This window comes from Nansenia antarctica, assembly GCF_963989245.1.
Source record: "Nansenia antarctica genome assembly, chromosome: 5".
In the NCBI taxonomy this organism is placed as follows: domain Eukaryota; kingdom Metazoa; phylum Chordata; class Actinopteri; order Argentiniformes; family Microstomatidae; genus Nansenia; species Nansenia antarctica.
In genome coordinates this window covers 26,327,127-26,345,653 of record NC_137690.1, presented here as the reverse complement: position 1 = coordinate 26,345,653, position 18,527 = coordinate 26,327,127, and the positions used below count along the sequence as shown (strand labels likewise).

The window sequence follows — 18,527 nt, the reverse complement described above, 5'->3', positions numbered from 1 at the left end:
CTCATGAAATATCAGACTTTAAAAAAAAAAAATCTGCAAAACTCTAATTATTTTGTATGCCTTTAATGATTTCGTATTTTGAGAACTTCACATAAAAAAAGAGAAATAATTACACATCTGAACACTTAATGTAACAATTGACTTTATAACGGTTTCTTAGAAATGGACCTAAGAAATAGATAATAAATATTTTTGGCATGTTTGGTATGACCCATTCTTTGGCGGTATCAAGGGGGCTGTCTGAAAGGGGTGTCTGAGGAGGTGCCTGTCAAAAAATGATCACAGTTTCTACTGGTGCTTCTTGACAAAGGACAGGTACTCGTTCACGTCGTCGGGAGAGCCAACAACAAAGGGTACGCGCTGGTGGATGCTCTCAGGCTGCACGTCCAGTACCCTCTGGGTCCCTGTGGTGGCCAGGCCGCCTGCCTGCTCAATGATGAAGGCTATGGGGTTGCACTCGTACAGAAGCCTCAGCTAGGGGACAGACAAGCATTACAACAGATTAGAACAGAGATAATATGAATGTGTGAAACAGTGTTTTAAAGGAACATTCTGTGCCAGAGATTTGGTCGAGCCGGTCCACCTATTGCCATGTGTGTGCACATGTGCATCGTCCCCTGGAGACCTAGGTTCAAACCCTCTGTCCTGTCATCCCTCTCTGTGTCATACCCCTCTTATTCCCACTGTCTGAAAATAAAAATATGAAAGGAGGCTAGAAAAAATAAGATGTATTCTGTCACTTTAATACTAGGCACTAAGTAACCCTAATAGGAACTGAAAGAAACTGTTATATTCGCTGAGACCCAACCCCCATGGTGAAAAAAAACAATCGCAGGTGCGGACTGGAAAAGAAAGTTAAAGACTGTTGCAACTTTTGTTGATATTAAACGTTTTGAGGGGTGAGATGGGGAAGCTATGGCTGCACAACTTAAGCACTCCATTGCTCAGTTCTATAATCACAAGTGGGGAGACATAGCTAAACGTTTTAAAAAGACTTTGACATGTAGCCTACAGTATTTATCAAGCACTAGTCTAACATGAATCTATTTGCGCCATCATCAGAGATATGAACATAAGTTAAAACTATAGGAAACAAGAAATGTGTAATGTTGATTAGACAATACTTCATCCTTCCCCACTACTGGTGTATGGCCTATGGAAAGCATCTACTGGTGTATGGCCTATGGAAAGCATTCAAGCAAAAAAAGTAAAGGCCAAAAAGTCACTCAATGGGGCTGAGTATAACAAAAGCAGAAAGCACACCAAGCTGTGATATTAAACTGCAATAGCTGGATCGTTATGAAGTACCATTACAGCCAAGTCCTGGCTCAAAGCCACATTCTTCCTCTTAAAGATAAAGCACTGATATTGTGTAAATGCCAGGAAGTCTATCATTTACTGTCGGTCATAGTGTAAACTAAACTAATCCAACCTGTGGGACAGAGAGAGGCATACTGCTATTGCAACAGTTGGATCAAGAAATTGTAGTTCATGCAGTCCATGTCTTGTTTATGAATGAATGAATGAATGAATGGTCTTTGTCATTAATATAGTACAGGTACCAAACAACGAAATTTGGGAGGGGGGGGCTCCCCTGGTGCTAGGAAAAAAAAACTAAAAACAAGAAGGGAAAAGAGCTGGTTTACATAAATAAAGGCTATGTACACTATCCACTATACTATACTATACAAATAAAACACTGTGCTGTACTGTGCTTGTTTACCTCTGGCAATAAGCAAGATCAAACCAAATACTGTTGTACAGTTGTACTGTTGGTTTCCTCAGAGAAACCATTTGCCTATATCACTGGCATCCTGTAAAAACCTGTAAAAAAAGTAACTTTTCAGGTTTGTTTTTTTGCATTGTTTCTTTGTCCTGACACCTTCACATGTCATGGTGGGGGATGACTACTCTGCCTGGAAATGGATAAGACTTAAGTATTACCCTCCCTTCCCCCACCCCTCCCCTACTGTTTTCTCGTGTCCCCTCCCCCCCATCTCCCCCTCTTTTGTAATGATTGTTTTCTATTGTTAAGCGCTTTGAGTTGCATTCATGTACGAAAGGCGCTATATAAATAAAGTTTTACTTACTTACTTACTTACTAATATCTTTATAGCTAGTCTAGATTACCCCACTGCCCACCAGGGGAGGCTGGTGGAAGTAGAAATCGGAGGACGAGCTCATTGAAATGCATGGAAAGGAATGATGAGCCTTAGAGTTCTGCCTCCACCAGCCTCCCCTGCTGCCCACGTATGATTAGAGTAGTTTGAGCAGTAGTTTGGCAGTGGTGGGAGTAACATATAGCATAGTGCTAGCAGTTTTTACAATCAAAAGTGTAGTCATACATAGAGAAGAAAGTCTATTAGTATGACATTGTCTTTACCTCATTATCAGATGAATGAAATGTTGCGAAAATTACCGGTAAATATCAGGTTAGGCACACTGTCTTTGAATACATTTTGGAGATTGATTTGAGCTTTTTAGCTGCATCACTTCAATGTTAACTTTCCTTATGGCTCTTTACTTGTGGTCGCTGCTCTGCTGCCACTGCCAAGTGAACTGTAAGTTTTACTTGAATGGGAAAGACACTTTGGTTGAATGAATGTATTAAAGCTACGATCTGGAACTTTCATTTCCATTTTGTTTGTAAACAGTGGATGGGGCCCTTTCAGATAATTCAGATGACACTGCATGGTCCACAACAGCCTCACTGTTCAGGTCAACCTACCTTTCCTTTGGGACTCTTCTCATTGGCTGGGTACAGGAAGATGCCTCCATAGGCGATTGTGCGGTGCACATCTGACACCATGGATCCTACGTACCTCGCACCATAGGGGGCACTACCGTCCTACAGGGGTAATAAGGAAAGAGCCCAAATCACATTCAAATCATCATACACCATAATGGACATATATCATAATGAACACCATAATGGACATACACTATAATGAACACCATAAAGAGTTTTTCAGGTCACCTCAACCAGGTGACCTGATTGGGAAAAGCATGTGCTTCTGGTGGTACTAGCTATTGCTCCATCATATGGTCATGAAACCACTACTTCCCCTCTTCCCCTAGAGACCATGTGTAGTAGAGACAATTTTAAAATGCTTCAAGCAGCTGACAGTAGATGTTATATCACATCACAATGATACAATGGCAAATTCTTTCACAAGATGGTCAGTGAGCATAGCTGCAGTCAGAGCTTTGTAAAACCACATGATTCATCATCATCTATGACTCAGGCGTTCTGTCTCAAACCATCTCATTTTAACTCAAGTACAGTATATTAATTAGAAATCGTTACCTTCCAAATTGAAGAAATTACATTTTAAAAATGTGTACTGAAAACATTGTTTGTCTTTTCGGGTAACGGTGCTGTTCTCAAGTTGCCTTTTGATGATACCTATCGATGGAACACAACAAGTACCGGTAGTGTTTTTCCTTGTCATGAGGCATTAGCCTCCCTCACATATACAAAGACTCTTTGAAATATACCACATTTGTTCAATCCTTTAATTTGATTAGAGTTAAATCTGGATTTAATCCATATAATCTGTATAACAAAAAAGTATCCCATTGAACAGTATTATGTAGGCTACTTGTTGTAACCATCATTTAGGTTACAAGTTTTTAATAAAAAATGAACAGTTAAAATGTATTTGACGAATGTTTTTTCGTTTCATGAAAGGTTCTCAGCTCTGTACTCTGCAGACAGATAAGGCACACTGCAATGACCCACAAAATAGAAAAGAAAAACAATCACAACAGTTAGATCAAAGTTCCAAAGTACTGAGCTGGAAAAAGAACACGGGGCCGGTGGGGGTAAACTCCTTTTACATAAACCCCAGTCAAAGGACCAATCTACTAATGAGTTTTATGCCACCGTTGGATACCCTTAGCCCCGTCTTTATAAAACAGTTACGAAAAGTCTGGTTTTTAGCCTTTCAATTTTAGCATATAGACAGTATCATCTTTTTATTCAATTAATTTCATTACTTTACTTTTGTTTTACTGCCATTACGGCCTCTCCTTGGTTTTGTTTTGTTAGTCTCATTGGAATTGAATGTGTCAAGCCCTGAGGGTCATGTGCTTGCTGAGTCACCTCCCGTTCATCATGAGAGGGTTTGTGAATGTAATACATTCCTGGTCACACACATGGACAGTCACACACATGGACAGTTACACACATGGACAGTCACACACATGGACACTCAAGGTATCTCTAGGTCATAAAACAACAACATAAGAGGTAAACAAAACATGTGCAACGTAGAAGTCAGGATCAACATCAATGTGGACTTTTTTGTGTGTGTTTAACGAAGGCCCATTGTTAAATCAATGATCCACTATCTTGACAGCATGCCCTATCTGTGGGAATAAGCGGCCAATCCTGGCTTTGTCCAGACTCCAGCCATTTCAAAACACAATCTCTTAGCAAGGCGTGTAAGCACAAGGCCGCCATAGTGTACACAAACCGGTGTTCAGTTACTGGAGCGTAAAATAGTCACGCTTCGTACTCAACTTACGTGCTGGTTAGGCAGTATTAGGTATTAACTTTGAGTGGCAAAGGAAAGTCAAACTAAAAGCACTTTTGTCATCATTTTCTAAATTGACACAAAGCCATCTTGAATCCGCAACTTTTATCTGGCATAATATGATTAGCAAATTCCTCTTACTGTAGACAAATTAACAATGGCTAACATATAGCAGGCATAGCTTTGAGTGTGCTGTGCTCATTACAGTATATGCAGTGTATTGAGGGGTGATTGAGACGATATGATGACTGTGGCATACTATACATGCTGAGTGTGGATTCTATAGGGGTCAGAAGTTGCTACCCAGGATGTGCTGTTTCCTGAGGAAGGGGCCCTGTGTGGAAAGAGTGTCGTGTCAGGGATGTCACCGTCCTGGAAGTCAGCTGACCTCACTCAAGTGTACCCTCTGAATGGCAGGTCACGCTGTGTGGAGTGAATGTCATGCTTGTCTTGGGGTCATTTTATGATGACAGCATGCAGATTGCAGGCGTCTAATGGTTGTATTTCAGGCAGCTAGCTTTTTCTGTTTTATGCTTCATCTGAGCTCACTGTACCACAACAAGATTGTACGCTTTGTCATGACTCATGCTCACAAGCTTGTCAGAACGGTTACTGTCACATTATTCATCACAACTGAATAATGTGCTGTCAGCTATAATAGCCTAACGTGCTTTGGAGGTGGTTGTTGTAACACTTTCCGTTTCAACCAGTTGCTTACTCACAGACCAACAACATTTGTGCAGAAGCATCATTTAATGATTATGTTTTTTCAAATGATGAGAATGTGTGTGTGTGTGTGTGTGTGTGTGTGTGTGTGTGTGTGTGTGTGTGTGTGTGTGTGTGTGCGTGTGTGCGTGTGTGCGTGTGTGCGTGCGTGCGTGCGTGCGTGCGTGCGGCTCTCAAACCTCTGGATATTTCTTGTGCTTCAGGTACTCGTTGACTGAAGGATGGAAGTACTTGGCGTAACCTTCGTTCAGGCTGTAGATCTTACCCTTCTTCTTAATCTGGACGTTCCTCTCGATCAGAATGAACTCACCCACTGACTGGAAGACATGGGGATGGGTCATTATGTATCCTCTACAAAGACCCCATGCAAGATTAAGGGATACTTCACATTTATTTCACAATTCTTCTCCTGCAATCTCACAGAGATACAGTTCATACATACTGTATGTGGGTGCAAATTGGCCCATGTAACTGGCCTGCATTCACTCTGACATAGTATGCTAGACTAATACTGTATGTATAGTTGTATGTGTTTTCCTTTTTCTTCAAGATAGTTTTTTTGGGGATATTTGGAATTCGGGTTATATCCTAGAGTATTCTTTGGACTATATTAGTAAAGTTATATTATATTAATTATATCAATTTAATATGTAAATGATTTATAGTGCCCTAGGAAAGGGGAAGCATTTTGTCCTCTTTTAGCCCTAGGCTGTACTACAACAGTTTGGATTTGAAATCAAACCATTAGTATCCAGTTAAAGATAGAGATTATCAGATTGAATTCAATGTTTGCTTTTTTCAGATTCGTTTCACGATATAGAAATTACTAACTTAAATTGTACACATAGTCCCCCTATTTCAATGAAAATCAACGAAGCCATTATGAGGCTGAAATATCATACAAATATAATCAGAATCATAGCAAAAACCGTAGACATACCAAAGTCAACAGTTTAATACGGCACACTCACTGGGTCCAGCATGAAGAAGTTGAGCCCAGCTCCAGTGCTCAGGGCAACCAGGGTGGCGCTGCCATACAGGGCATAGCCCGCACACACAATCTTGTTGCCAGGCTGCAGGGCATCTTTCTCTGTGGGCTCGTCGTCAGATGTCTGTACAAGTGAGGAGAACAGACATGAGAAATACCACCTTACCCTTACAACAGAGGTGTATTATTACACTATATTAGACCTGGGTCAAAATAGTATTCGAAGTTTTGCATTAGTTTGGGCCTGTTTGGGGAGCCAGATGGACGGATTTGCACTTTCCATTATGGCAGGCAAACTAAATCAAGCACAGCAAAGTATTTGAAATGATTTGAAGTTATACAATTTCATTATACAATTTGATTCACTTCTCAACAGAATAAAACACATTTACCGTACTAGACTAGCCCTCAGGCTAACTATAGAGTTGAGTTTTAATTTTTTTATTTTACAAATTGGACATCATCTATATGTCCAATTCGCTAACTACCACAAATAGCTAGCTACCACAAATTAAGAAACAAGGATATGGGAATGTGAGCACAGTACACTACAGTTACAATAGCTCTGATGCTTCAGCTAGACCTCACGTTGGCAACAAACCTTTGAAACATAAGTCATAGTGCATGTCAGATGTATCACTAGACCACTACACCCTCTTGTGTACGTACATGTTACTGCAGTCTTACATACTATGGTTATAATTGTAGCATGCATCCATCATATGGAGATAGTTTTTCTGAACATTCAATCAAGGTCAAAATTATGAAATCCTTCTCCCCGTTTCAAAGTCGTTAATATTGTCATTCTGTAGGGAGGAAGAAGCAAGATTTCACTTCTCAGGCCTGAAAAAACTATTCAATTGTTTAAAACATTTAAGGTAGCAATTTGGGATTGCTATGCTTTACTTATTTTCTAATCACAACTTTTATTTAAATCTTGAATCATTCAATATCTTATTTCGTATTTCATCCAATCTGTATACCAAATCCTTTCAAATACCATGAGTGTTTTTCTTGAGCCTGCCTAGAGTACCACATTGGCCATGTTTAAACTTTTGGAGGGCTAGTCCATCATTGGGCTATTCCATTGGTTCCATTACGTCAGGAAAACTCAATCAAGTATTTCACATTATTTAAAATGCTATTTGAACCCAGGTCGGAACTGAATGAACATCTCAATTTAGACCCCCAGATTGTACAGTTTCATCAAATTATTCCTTAGCTAAACCAGCAGCATGTAATCTGGCTGCCGGACTGCGGGGACATCTACCTCGTCAAGCTGCAAGGGAAAGATTCACACAACAAGACCACAAATCAAATGAAAGTCAACAGAGACACACACACATATACAGGTTTACACAGGCCTATATGAGCAGCAGGTTTGGAGTGAATTCTATTTTGAACTCAGTCAATTCTGGGTTGAAATGGAATTGACCCAAACGCAGATGAACAGTGACACATACTACACTATATGAAAATCAATACACTGCTTGAATAAGACACAACTACCCCAACTACAACATTTATAAGCAGGTTTGGTGACATGGTTGAATGAGTACATTGTTTTAAAGTTGTGTGTGTTGTTCACATGCAGAGAAAAGAGCATTGTATTCTGTAGCAGACAAACTCACTCTTTTGTAGATAGCAAAAATGGTGCCTATGGAGGCCAAGCAATCGATGTTGGAGGAACCGTCCAGGGGATCAAAACAGACCACATACTTGCCCTTTGAGAAGGGGAGGGCAGGGGGGGAGGGGGGGGGGAAGAGAGAAAGGGGAGGGGGGGGGGAGATAGAGAGAGAGAGAGAGAGAGAGAGAGAGAGAGAGAGTAAGAATGAAAAGACTGCTGTACAAATATTACCTTTGCACATACCATATTGCACTTTTTATTTATTTATTATTTGTACATTGCACATATCTCTTTTTGATATAGCCTCTATTTATACATCTGTACATACCATACTGAGCTACCTTAAATGTACATAGCTCATAACCGGATATAGCTCTATACTTCCCATACTTTACCTATCACTATCACTGTCATGTTTTATATCATGTTTTTATATCACTATTTGCACTTCTGGTTAGATTCTAAACTGCATTTTGTTGTCTGGTACTTGTACTCTGCAATGACAATAAAGTTGAGTCGAATCTAATCTAAAGATAATTGACACAACGAACACTGTGGAGCAGCCAAACAAGGATAAATGCATTGGAAAAGAGAGACATCTGGTGGACATACTTGAAAGTACACTGAGGTTACATAGGCCATGTCCAGACACAACCCCTACCTACACTTTATGCACTTGTGTAGTTCTGAAAGGATTGGATAGGAGTAACCAAGCCTATCAGTGGGCAAGTGGAGATACTGCCATCTTGCTAATACCCAACCAATCCTTTCAGCTCCACACAAGTGTCTAGACTCTAGAGCAGGGGTCTTCAACCTTTTTCAGCCCAAGGACCCCTTGGACGCGAGACAAACAGAACAGGGACCCCCATATGTATTTATTTTTATTTTTATGTGTCACATTTTAAGGCCTATAATAACTTTTATATTTACTTAATTCACCTTTTATTCCACCTTATTATTTATATGCTGGGTTATTAGCCTATATGTGTTTATGTACTGAAAAAAATATATAATTTACTGTTATTGATTAACGTTAATTTCACAACGAAGACCGAACTGCACCATTTTAGCCAACACCTAGCTTGCTAGACAGGTGTGTGTGTTTTTTTTAGCTAACGTTATGTTAGACTCTGCATCATGGGAATCATTTATTTTGTAAATAGTTTTTGTCAAAAGTAGTGTATTATTGCCTATTAATGCTTGTACTTTACTCAATATAATTTTTGTTATATTTTTTAATTCTCACAAATTATTTTGGTGAACAATTGTCAATTTTGTGAATAATTGTCAATTATTATGACAAACATTGGCGGACCCCCTGCAGTACCTCTGCAGACCCCCCAGGGGTCGCGGACCCCTGGTTGAAGACCACTGCTCTAGTGTAGGGGTTAGGGGTTGTTTTGGGACAAAACGTGAGAAATGACCCCTAGCAATGACCCCTAGCCACTTTTGGATCTGAAAAGTCTGAGTAGGTAGAATCAAGCAAGATGGTAGAAGCATGACCGTGCCCTTCGATAGGTCAGGTGGAATTCTGGGTGTAATGCTTATCCTTTCAAATCTTAGGGGCTGTGTCACATGTCTCCACCCTTCTCCTGAACCATTTGATACCATTCCTCATTCCATACATTACCATGAGACCGCCCTCTGATGTTTGATACCATTCCTCATTCCATACATTACCATGAGACCGCCCTCTGATGTTTGATACCATTCCTCATTCCATACATTACCATGAGACCGCCCTCGGATGTTTACATTACCATGAGACCGCCCTCTGATGTTTACATTACCATGAGACCGCCCTCTGATGTTTACATTACCATGAGACCGCCCTCTGATGTTTACATTACCATGAGACCGCCCTCTGATGTTTTCCTCCCATGACCGGTACACTCTCACACTTAGATGGGACTGAAAGGATTGATGTAAGTAGCAAGCTTAGACAAATCCTATGCTTCCCTATATGAGAATATACATAACACAAGTGGAAAAATAATAGGATGGCAGCCTGTTTGTGGACAGGGCCTCTTGGGCTGACCAGGAATCATATGGTCAGACGGAACAGTTTTCCCTCTGGATAATGAAGTTGACCTCATCTTATCTTAAAGAGGCACTTCACCATGTTTTCATATTCATCATCTCCAGCTCCTTCCACACTGCTGTGTGTCTGCTGTGGAAAAAGAGAGAGAGAAGGACCTACCCTCTTCTCCTTGGCGATGATGATGGCCTCCGTGTCCTCCTCAGAGACGAGCACGCAGGTGCCGAAGGACGACCGCAACATGTTGATCACCAGGTCGTTGGACAGCACGTCCAGCTTCTTCTGGTCGTCCCCTGTCTCGTTCACCGTACCCGCCATCCCCTGTCTGTGTCAGCGAGCACCATGGGCGCAGGGAGGCAATGTCACACATATTAACTGTCGGAGACGATGCCCCATTTAAAGCCTGTAGTCACTTACACGCTCTGTTCACTTGGCATCGCAGAGGTGATCCATTCTGATATTGTGTCAGGGTGGGTTTGGAAGCCCATTTGTCTTCACAAGGCATTGGACAGCAGTGCTTAGTGTATATTGTGGGATGGTAGCAGCTGTAACCAATACAAACACATTGCACACAGAGGAACATCACTGTACCTGCCTATAGTATGCAAGGGTACAAACACTTAACTCTGTTATGATGCTTATGGTCTTTAAGTATCCCTCAGCACAAATTATGCATACAGTTGGTAGGAAACTCTCAGAATGTTTTAAAACCTGTTCTTGCGTATCATTTATCTATCTCATTTATGTGACTATGATGTACCAGCACAACTCAGTGTATTACAAAGTCCCTGAAGGCAACATTCTACTCAAACCCCCCAGATGAATCTACAAAGGTCATAGGTCACGGTACACTATGTGCAGTGCTGCCTGCCATGGCAGGTGCTGCCAGTCCAACCATTCCTATTCACATGCGTCTACATGCTAGCTGCTCTCACATTCCAAAGCATGACTTTGACACACAGTCCACACAAGGCCCCTACATATCACAGGTTGGTTTTCCTCTATCCACAAGGCATGCAACACACTCAACAGTGGAGTGCCCCAGCAACAGTATCATAGACACCTAAGAGACTTGTACTTCTGTTAACACAGTGCCTTCTTTTCTGTCTCTCTCTGAATGAAATCTCTCTCTCTCTCTGCTAAGGGTTAGGGTCAGAGCAACACTTACAGGTGAGTGAGCCCTGCCTTCCGCACGGCACAGGAGATTGCTTTGATGGCTGTGAGCATGGAGTTGATGAGCTGCGTTAACTCCCCGGTCGAGCCCTTGACCTGCCGGCCCGTCTCCATGACGAAGCGGGTTAGGGTCCATACGTCTGTGTCGAACGCCGCCTGATCCGACATTTTGTGTCCTGCTGGTTGGTCGTTAGTCCCTGGGAAATAGGGAAGCGTGGCAGTGTGTGTGTTCTCGTGCTGAGGACGGGGAGAGGCAGAGTGGATCCTACTTTATGCCACGGCCATGGAGTTGAGCCAAGAGTTATATTTGAGTGTGTGTGTGTGTGTGTGTGTGTGTGTGTGTATATGTGTGTGTGTGGGGTATCGAGTGACAGCGACAGGCCTCCTTTATCACACAGGATTACAACAAAACACCAAAGCTCTCGTAGTGGATAGCCATTTGAGAGAAGTACTTTGTTTACATGATTGACTTGACAGGGCACAGTCAGTCAAATACTGTATACCAACATTTCTCTATTTCTCGCTTTTGTAAATACATTGTGGATTTTTCTTGACAACTAGTATTATTTTGCAAAAGCATCTACTCAAATATGTCAAATCTGAGAATCGGTCTAAGAACTCTAAGACACTTCCTTGCATGCTGCTAAGGGAAATGGTAGGGCAAACCTTTCACTGAGGAAAATAGTTACCTCTGATGAATGGTTTTAATACTCTGCTATTACTATGATACAACAAAGCAACATCTACAGTTTGTATACAGTCTGTATATGTAACCAAAATCGTAACACTTCTAGTTTGTATGATATTCTGCAATATGAGTGGATATATACCGTAACTCTCCATTTTCAATCTCTGCCTTTAACAGTCAAGACAAGTAGACGTCTTGAATTAAGCATACATTTCGACATGTTATGGTGATGCATATTTCAACATGCATGTAATAATATATGCATGATGTTGACTCATGAAGACCATCAGTAGGCCTACTAGTAAGACAGCAGTTCAAGTCTGCCTCAAATGTCAGTTGGCCTCTGTGCTATTCTGATGACCTTTAGAGAAAAGGTCGTCTCCACTGGATATACTATCCCTAGACTTCAGTGTAGATGTGCTAAGGAGATATCTGAATCACGACCAATATTATAACAGTTAAAGGTGCATGTACCAATGTATGTACACTGTGTGCATGTACATCCATTATTATTTAATGGATGTACATGCACACAATGATTCATTCAAGCATCCTTGGGCTTTTTGAAAGGCGCTATATAAATTAATGTTATTATTATTAGTTATTTTTATAGCCATTGGTTGTTGAAGAATATTCAACATATTCTCATATGCCCCATGAGTTACATTCAACTGTCTTACCCCATCAGAACCCAAAACGTAAGATAGTTTTACTCCAGTCTTTTCAAACACTGTATAATTTAAAATCTTGAGTGGTCAGTCATTGCATCTGTTTCTCCATCTATGAATTTGAGAGTGGTTACATTTCTCCTGCCCTATACCTCAGCTGTTTACCCGAGAAAGTGTCAGAAGACCTCTTTGTTGTTTGAATCGCAAATTGCCCCTTCAAGGTGACTTTTCAGTAATTTAGCTACAAATCTAAATACAAATGGTTTGGGTTATGAATCAATAAATTCAATGAGCAAAACAACATACATTTGGACATTTGTATTTATTCACAAGCTCCTTCATTGCAAATAATCAGTGCAAAATCTTCAAGGCACATCATTTCGGGATAGAGGTAACATTTGTTCAATTTGATATTCAGTAGCCCATATCTTAAAATGGTCACAGTAATATCCTATGTACTTCTGGGGGGAAAACTGCCAAGACCAAGAGAATGTCACAATGGGTAGCCTCCCTGAGAGAGATAAGTAAGGAATAAAACCCTTCTTTCTAATGAATAAGATGCCATGTATTGTCCCAGAGTCTCTAATCTCTAGTTTAGAGATGAGAGAGTTTAGGGGCAGTAAGGCCAGTTGTCTGTTGTAGTCTTCTCATTGCGGTGCTCTTTGGTTTCTAGTCAGTACGTCATCTCTCTGGTCACCTATCTATATAGTAAGGTGTGTGTATGTCTCTTCTGTCTATGCTCTTGAAGGGTCTTGTTTGTTTTTTTCCAGTGGTGTTGGTGAATGAGGTGAGTGTCTGTGTGTGGTGTGTGTCTAGTCTCAACAGAGAGTAGCTAAGTAGTAACCTTTGGTCTTAGATTTGGGTGGTGGTGTGAGCGTGTGCATGTTTGGTCTCTAAAGTCTAGCTAATGCTCTCGGGCCATGACTATTTAGTCACTTGCTCCAAAACGTACATTGGTCTTTGGTCTCTAGTTTAGGAGTGCATGTGTATGTGTGTGTTCCCTCATTTGGCATGTTTCTGGTAGATAGCGAGGTATTCCTGCACGTCATCAGGGGATCCCATGACCACAGGGAGCCTCTGGTGGATGCTGACAGGCTGAACATCCAGCACGTTCTCTGCCCCTGTGGTGGCCATGCCTCCTGCCTGCTCTATGATGAACGCCATGGGGTTGCACTCGTACAGCAGCCTCAGCTAGGAGAGAGAGAGAGGGGAGAGAGGGGAGGAGGGTGGGTGGGATTCCCAATCATTTTCGGCAGATGGCCCCCAACTTGACCCAAGGTATTCCTCGCCTTCACTCGACCCATACTTGGATAAATACCAGAATTGGCAAATGAACCATCAATATAATAGAGTATAATGTGCAAGCAAATAGTGCTACATCTTTGCACACAGACCTATTCATTCCAATTCCCCATCTGGGTTTTATTTCCTCACAAGCTGTCTACACTTTCAAACGCTTTTGGCAACACGGGATATGGAGACACATCTAATGGTTGGTTTTGTAACACCAACTTGAGACTTTCAACATAAGCAACCGACATAAGGAGCAACAGGCTTGACAACATTTTGAAGCATTGTCAAAAACCTGAAAAGGAGATGAGAAAATACTGTGCCATCTCAACACTGATTATGGATGCTGTCAAATAGTGAGAGGATGCCATCTTTCCTCCCCCTCTGTAAGTAGGAATCCGTCATATCATTTTCACCCATCCTACTGATCTACACCCTACACATTTTGGGGAAAAAACTACAACAAAAGCTGCTTACAAAAACTGGACAATAAAGCTTTTGAACATCAATTTGAATTTACTCAATGCAAAAAAGTTCCATGAATTTGTGTAAAACAATGACCAATTTCAAATTTGTAACTTGAATTTCAATTAACTCATTGCATTGTTTTGCACCCAACCACTTCACCCTACCTTTCCTTCGGGGCTCTTGGCATTCGCTGGGTAGAGGAAGATGCCTCCGTACACCAGGGTCCTGTGTACGTCTGCTACCATGGACCCCACATACCGTGCGCCATAAGGGGCAGTGCCATCCTAAACAGCAGCCACAGGGTTGCACAAACATCTGTTAGGCCATTTGCCAACAAGACATTTCAACATGGTAGCGGTCTGCTGTACCAGAAGAAGAGAATGTACTTTACCTCAGGGAATTTCTTCTTCTGCAGATACTCTGTAACAGCAGGGTCAAAGTATGTGGCATAACCTTCGTTGAGACTGTAGATATTCCCTTTCTTCTTGATCTTCACATCTCGATCCACCAAGATGAACTCTCCAATTGCCTGACACAGAATGTCAAATACGTGAACAACAACAAAAATCTAGGTTTGACGGTAACCCTGTAGTTACCAATTGTGCTGAATTAATTGAGGTAAGTAACCATTGTAACCCATAGTTAGTTAGAGAGTTTCTCAGTAAATACTGGATAAATACCAGCCCAAACAAAGCTGTGAAAACAAGGAGCTAGTGGTTCTAGGTTGGAATGTAATCTACAAGAGCATTGATTAATAAGGCACCTTAACAGTAATGATGACACATGCTGCTTTTGATCAACCTGAAGTCATGTATTTGATCGCCTACCCAATGTGCCATTAACAGTTGAAAAATAATTGCCCATTCAATTTGAAGGAATATAATGACATTGTAAGCTTTTCAAGTCAACTGAGGTGATTGCTGCTTCTTTAAAGCAAACATGCATTCCTTAATCTAGTCATGCATTGCTTACACAGTTAAGTCCCATTGAGACAAAGATGAAGACAAAGAAGTAGACTGAAGGTATGAGGAGGTAGTCACCGGGTCCAGCATGAAGCAATTGACTCCCTGGCCGGTGGAGAGTACCATCATGGTGGCACTGCCATAGAGGGCATACCCCGCTGCCACTTGGTTCCTACCAGGCTGAAGGGCATCATTCTCACACGGTTCATCTTCGGTACTCTGAGGGCAAAGCCAGATAACTGAATCAGCCGTCATACTCACCTCTCCACTATTGAAGCCAATGTGGATCATCAACTGCTGTGGGTTCTAAACATTTACACATCCCCACATAATACTTGGAAAAGCAAAGCACTCCGTCAATCAGGTTTGAAATGGAATTGATCCCAAGTATGGTATCTATGCCATCGCTATCTCCATGAATCCCATTCTGTGCATAAAATGTAAACTTGAAATAAAAGAAGAGTGATGGAACAGTCTTACTCACTGGCATATGATTACTTCAACATTGATATCAAGTACCCTGGGGTTGGAACTTAGCCATACCTTTCTGAAGATGGAAAAGATGGTTCCGATGGATACAAGACAGTCAATGTTTGAGGAGCCGTCCAGTGGATCGAAGCACACTATATATTTACCCTTAAAAAGATTAGGAACATTTCATCATTAAAAAAAGGAGACTCATATTGTCTCTAAACCTGAAATACAATGAGACACTGTCAGTTTATTTGATAGGCGCCAAGAGATGCATCTACGGTATATGCAACAAACCTTTCATTATGTATAGGTTACATTTCTCATTTGTCAACTGAATTTCTCCTGACTTAAAAGTAAAAATAGGTGGGCAAAATGGAGCCCCTGCATTAGCTCCCTGAGCTATTGCCTAGGCTTTGATGGTTTAGGTGTTGGTTTAGTGGGCAATGGAGTCACACCTACCCTCCTGTCTGGCTCAACAATGATGGCATTCTCATCCTCCTCAGACACAAGCACACAGGATGTGAAGGAGGACTTAATCATGTTGATGACCAGGTCATTGGACAGAATATCCAACTTCTTCACCTGGTCGCCTGTCACATTGGTGCTGCCTGCAATGCCATAACTGACCAGAAGAAAAGAGAGAGGGGACAGATGTTGTTTATTAAGAGAACGTTGCTGTGACAAAAGCATGGTTTATGAATCAGGGTTCACAGCATATTTATTTAACACCTGCACTCTGTCCACAATATGTACAGAATTACAAAACAACACATAAAATACAACACAGTTCAATGCATCATATAAAAACACAATATATTAGGAGAAACAATCACATCTTTCACCAAGGAGGTCCTCAATTAACACACAAGTGGCACCAGACTGTCCAACTGAAATTGTTTTTGTAGACTGGTACAGCAGTTAGGTACAGCAGTTAGGTGCACCGTAACTAAAAGCGGAATTACTCAATTCGGTGGAGACCTGGGAAATCTCAAGAGTTGGCCAACTCTGAGAATGGGTTAGGTAATTTATGTTCTTGAATTTTAATAATGAGGTTAGGCAAGCCAGGATTTAAGCAATGCACAAATAGACAGTGAGAGATGTATATGGTTGTTTTTAATTGTTGTTGTTTACATCAGTCCTTACAAAAAGCCTCCAATCCACATTTATTGATCAAGGAAGTGATGGAAATGTGTGCATGGCAAGCATGATACTGCATTTCTTGAAGGAGGAAGTAAGTGTACACAAGACTCTCCTTCAGGAATGCCATCATTGCAACAGAAAAACATAACAATGAGTACGTGAGTGCATGCATGTGCAAATGTGCAACATAATAATAATAATAATAATAATAATCTTTATTTGTATAGCACTCCTGCAAATGTTGCAAGGAAAGTGCTTAAAGGGTTTCATGTACAATAACTTTGACTAATAGACTGACTGTCTATTCAACAACATTATGGCATAACATTTTTCCTCTTTCCTCATTCCTCATTCCTCATTTTGCACACCACATAAAACCTGAGACACTGGAATGAAGTTGCACAAAATGCATCTGGTTACCATTGATTTAACTCATGCCAAGTGTGCCCAGGTAACCAGGTGTGCCTACTTTGAGCTGTAACATGATTGGTCAACACACCGTGTGTCTAGTGTGTGTCTAAAACTTGTATGGCGGGTTGAGGAAAGGTTTGTAAAAGTTGTCATATTTCTCATAATATTTTACGGAATGACTAGAAGAAGTAACCATTCAAGTTGCGCGGTGACTTATAATTTGTTTATAGCGACAAAACTGTTTGCCATAGAGTAGATCAAAATCAAATAGAAAGTTGTTGAAAGCATTATTATTGAGTATGGCATGCAAGTCAAAATGTTGTGATAATTTGGTAGTACTTACAGATTGGCAATACCAGCCTTTCGAACTGCAGTGGAGATGGCTTTAATTGCTGTGCACAGTGAATTGAGGAGCGTTGTTAGCTCTCCTGTGCCTTTAGCTTTTCTCCCTTCTTCCAAAACAAATCGTGTTAAAGTGACCACATTAGTGTCGAATGATCCTCTATCTGACATGGTTGAAGATAGGTCTGACGCCTGTGGAGTCCTCTGTAAAACAAGAGGAAATAGGTAAATTCACAACATTAAATGCCAGCAGCAACGCGGAAAGAGAGGGGCGTGAAGAAAGAGAAAGAGGAGTGGCCGTTTACAACACAGCACGCTTTGTACGATCCAGATGAACTGATACTGTTTTCAGAATAGGAGGATATGGGGCAAATAATAGATTCTCTCATGCTTGAAATCAAGTTGAAGCTGACTTCTGCGAATACACAGCAGGCGCATGGTCTGTCAGCGTTTTAAGTCAATGTGTGGGATATTTAAAAAGAATAACAAATACATTTTAATATATAATTAATACATAATGCTTCGATGTGTGGCATAAATATTCATTTTAGAGGCGTTTACAATTATCTGGTTTTCCCTAATGTTCACATTACAAATAAATAAATCATCCATCATCATATTGCACAAGGCATACACATACTTATGCAAATCAGAGACCCTATAAACAAATGTATATTAATTTTAGCTAGATTTCAATAATAAAAAAATAATTAAAAATGTAATCAATTTAAACTGTATGCACAAAGTGTATGCACGAATGGTTGAAATCGATATCGCATCGATATTTTCCAGTTTGATAAAATGACATGTAGCATGAAATGCTAGGTCTCTTCTACTGGAGACCTATTTCTCCATCCTGAGTGAATAAAATAAATGTTGCAAATGTCTTTAATAGAGTAAAATGTGACACAATACATTCTATAAATATCTTCAGTCACCACTGTGTCTACAATACAGTGAATTTGCATCTCAATTTGAATCTTTTGGGCCACAT

The 18,527-nt window shown here is 40.8% G+C and overlaps 1 protein-coding gene across 3 annotated transcripts; it reads right to left on the bottom strand.

The window, feature by feature from the left end:
* Positions 1 to 288: 288 nt before the first annotated feature.
* Positions 289 to 17,733, bottom strand: fbp1a (fructose-1,6-bisphosphatase 1a; the record flags this gene model as incomplete). Of its 3 annotated transcripts, none has more annotated exons than XM_080531100.1 (7): positions 289 to 474; positions 2,729 to 2,848; positions 5,444 to 5,581; positions 6,236 to 6,376; positions 7,884 to 7,976; positions 16,100 to 16,262; positions 17,535 to 17,733. In XM_080531100.1, 7 exons carry the CDS (start codon positions 17,702 to 17,704, stop codon positions 289 to 291), a joined length of 1,011 nt encoding a protein of 336 aa, XP_080387226.1. The 3 variants fall into 3 exon arrangements, with proteins under 3 accessions (XP_080387226.1, XP_080387227.1, XP_080387225.1); XM_080531101.1 differs by lacking the exons at positions 16,100 to 16,262; positions 17,535 to 17,733 and adding exons at positions 10,080 to 10,242; positions 11,086 to 11,258; XM_080531099.1 differs by lacking the exons at positions 289 to 474; positions 2,729 to 2,848; positions 5,444 to 5,581; positions 6,236 to 6,376; positions 7,884 to 7,976 and adding exons at positions 12,785 to 13,637; positions 14,369 to 14,488; positions 14,596 to 14,733; positions 15,245 to 15,385; positions 15,710 to 15,802.
* Positions 17,734 to 18,527: the final 794 nt, after the last annotated feature.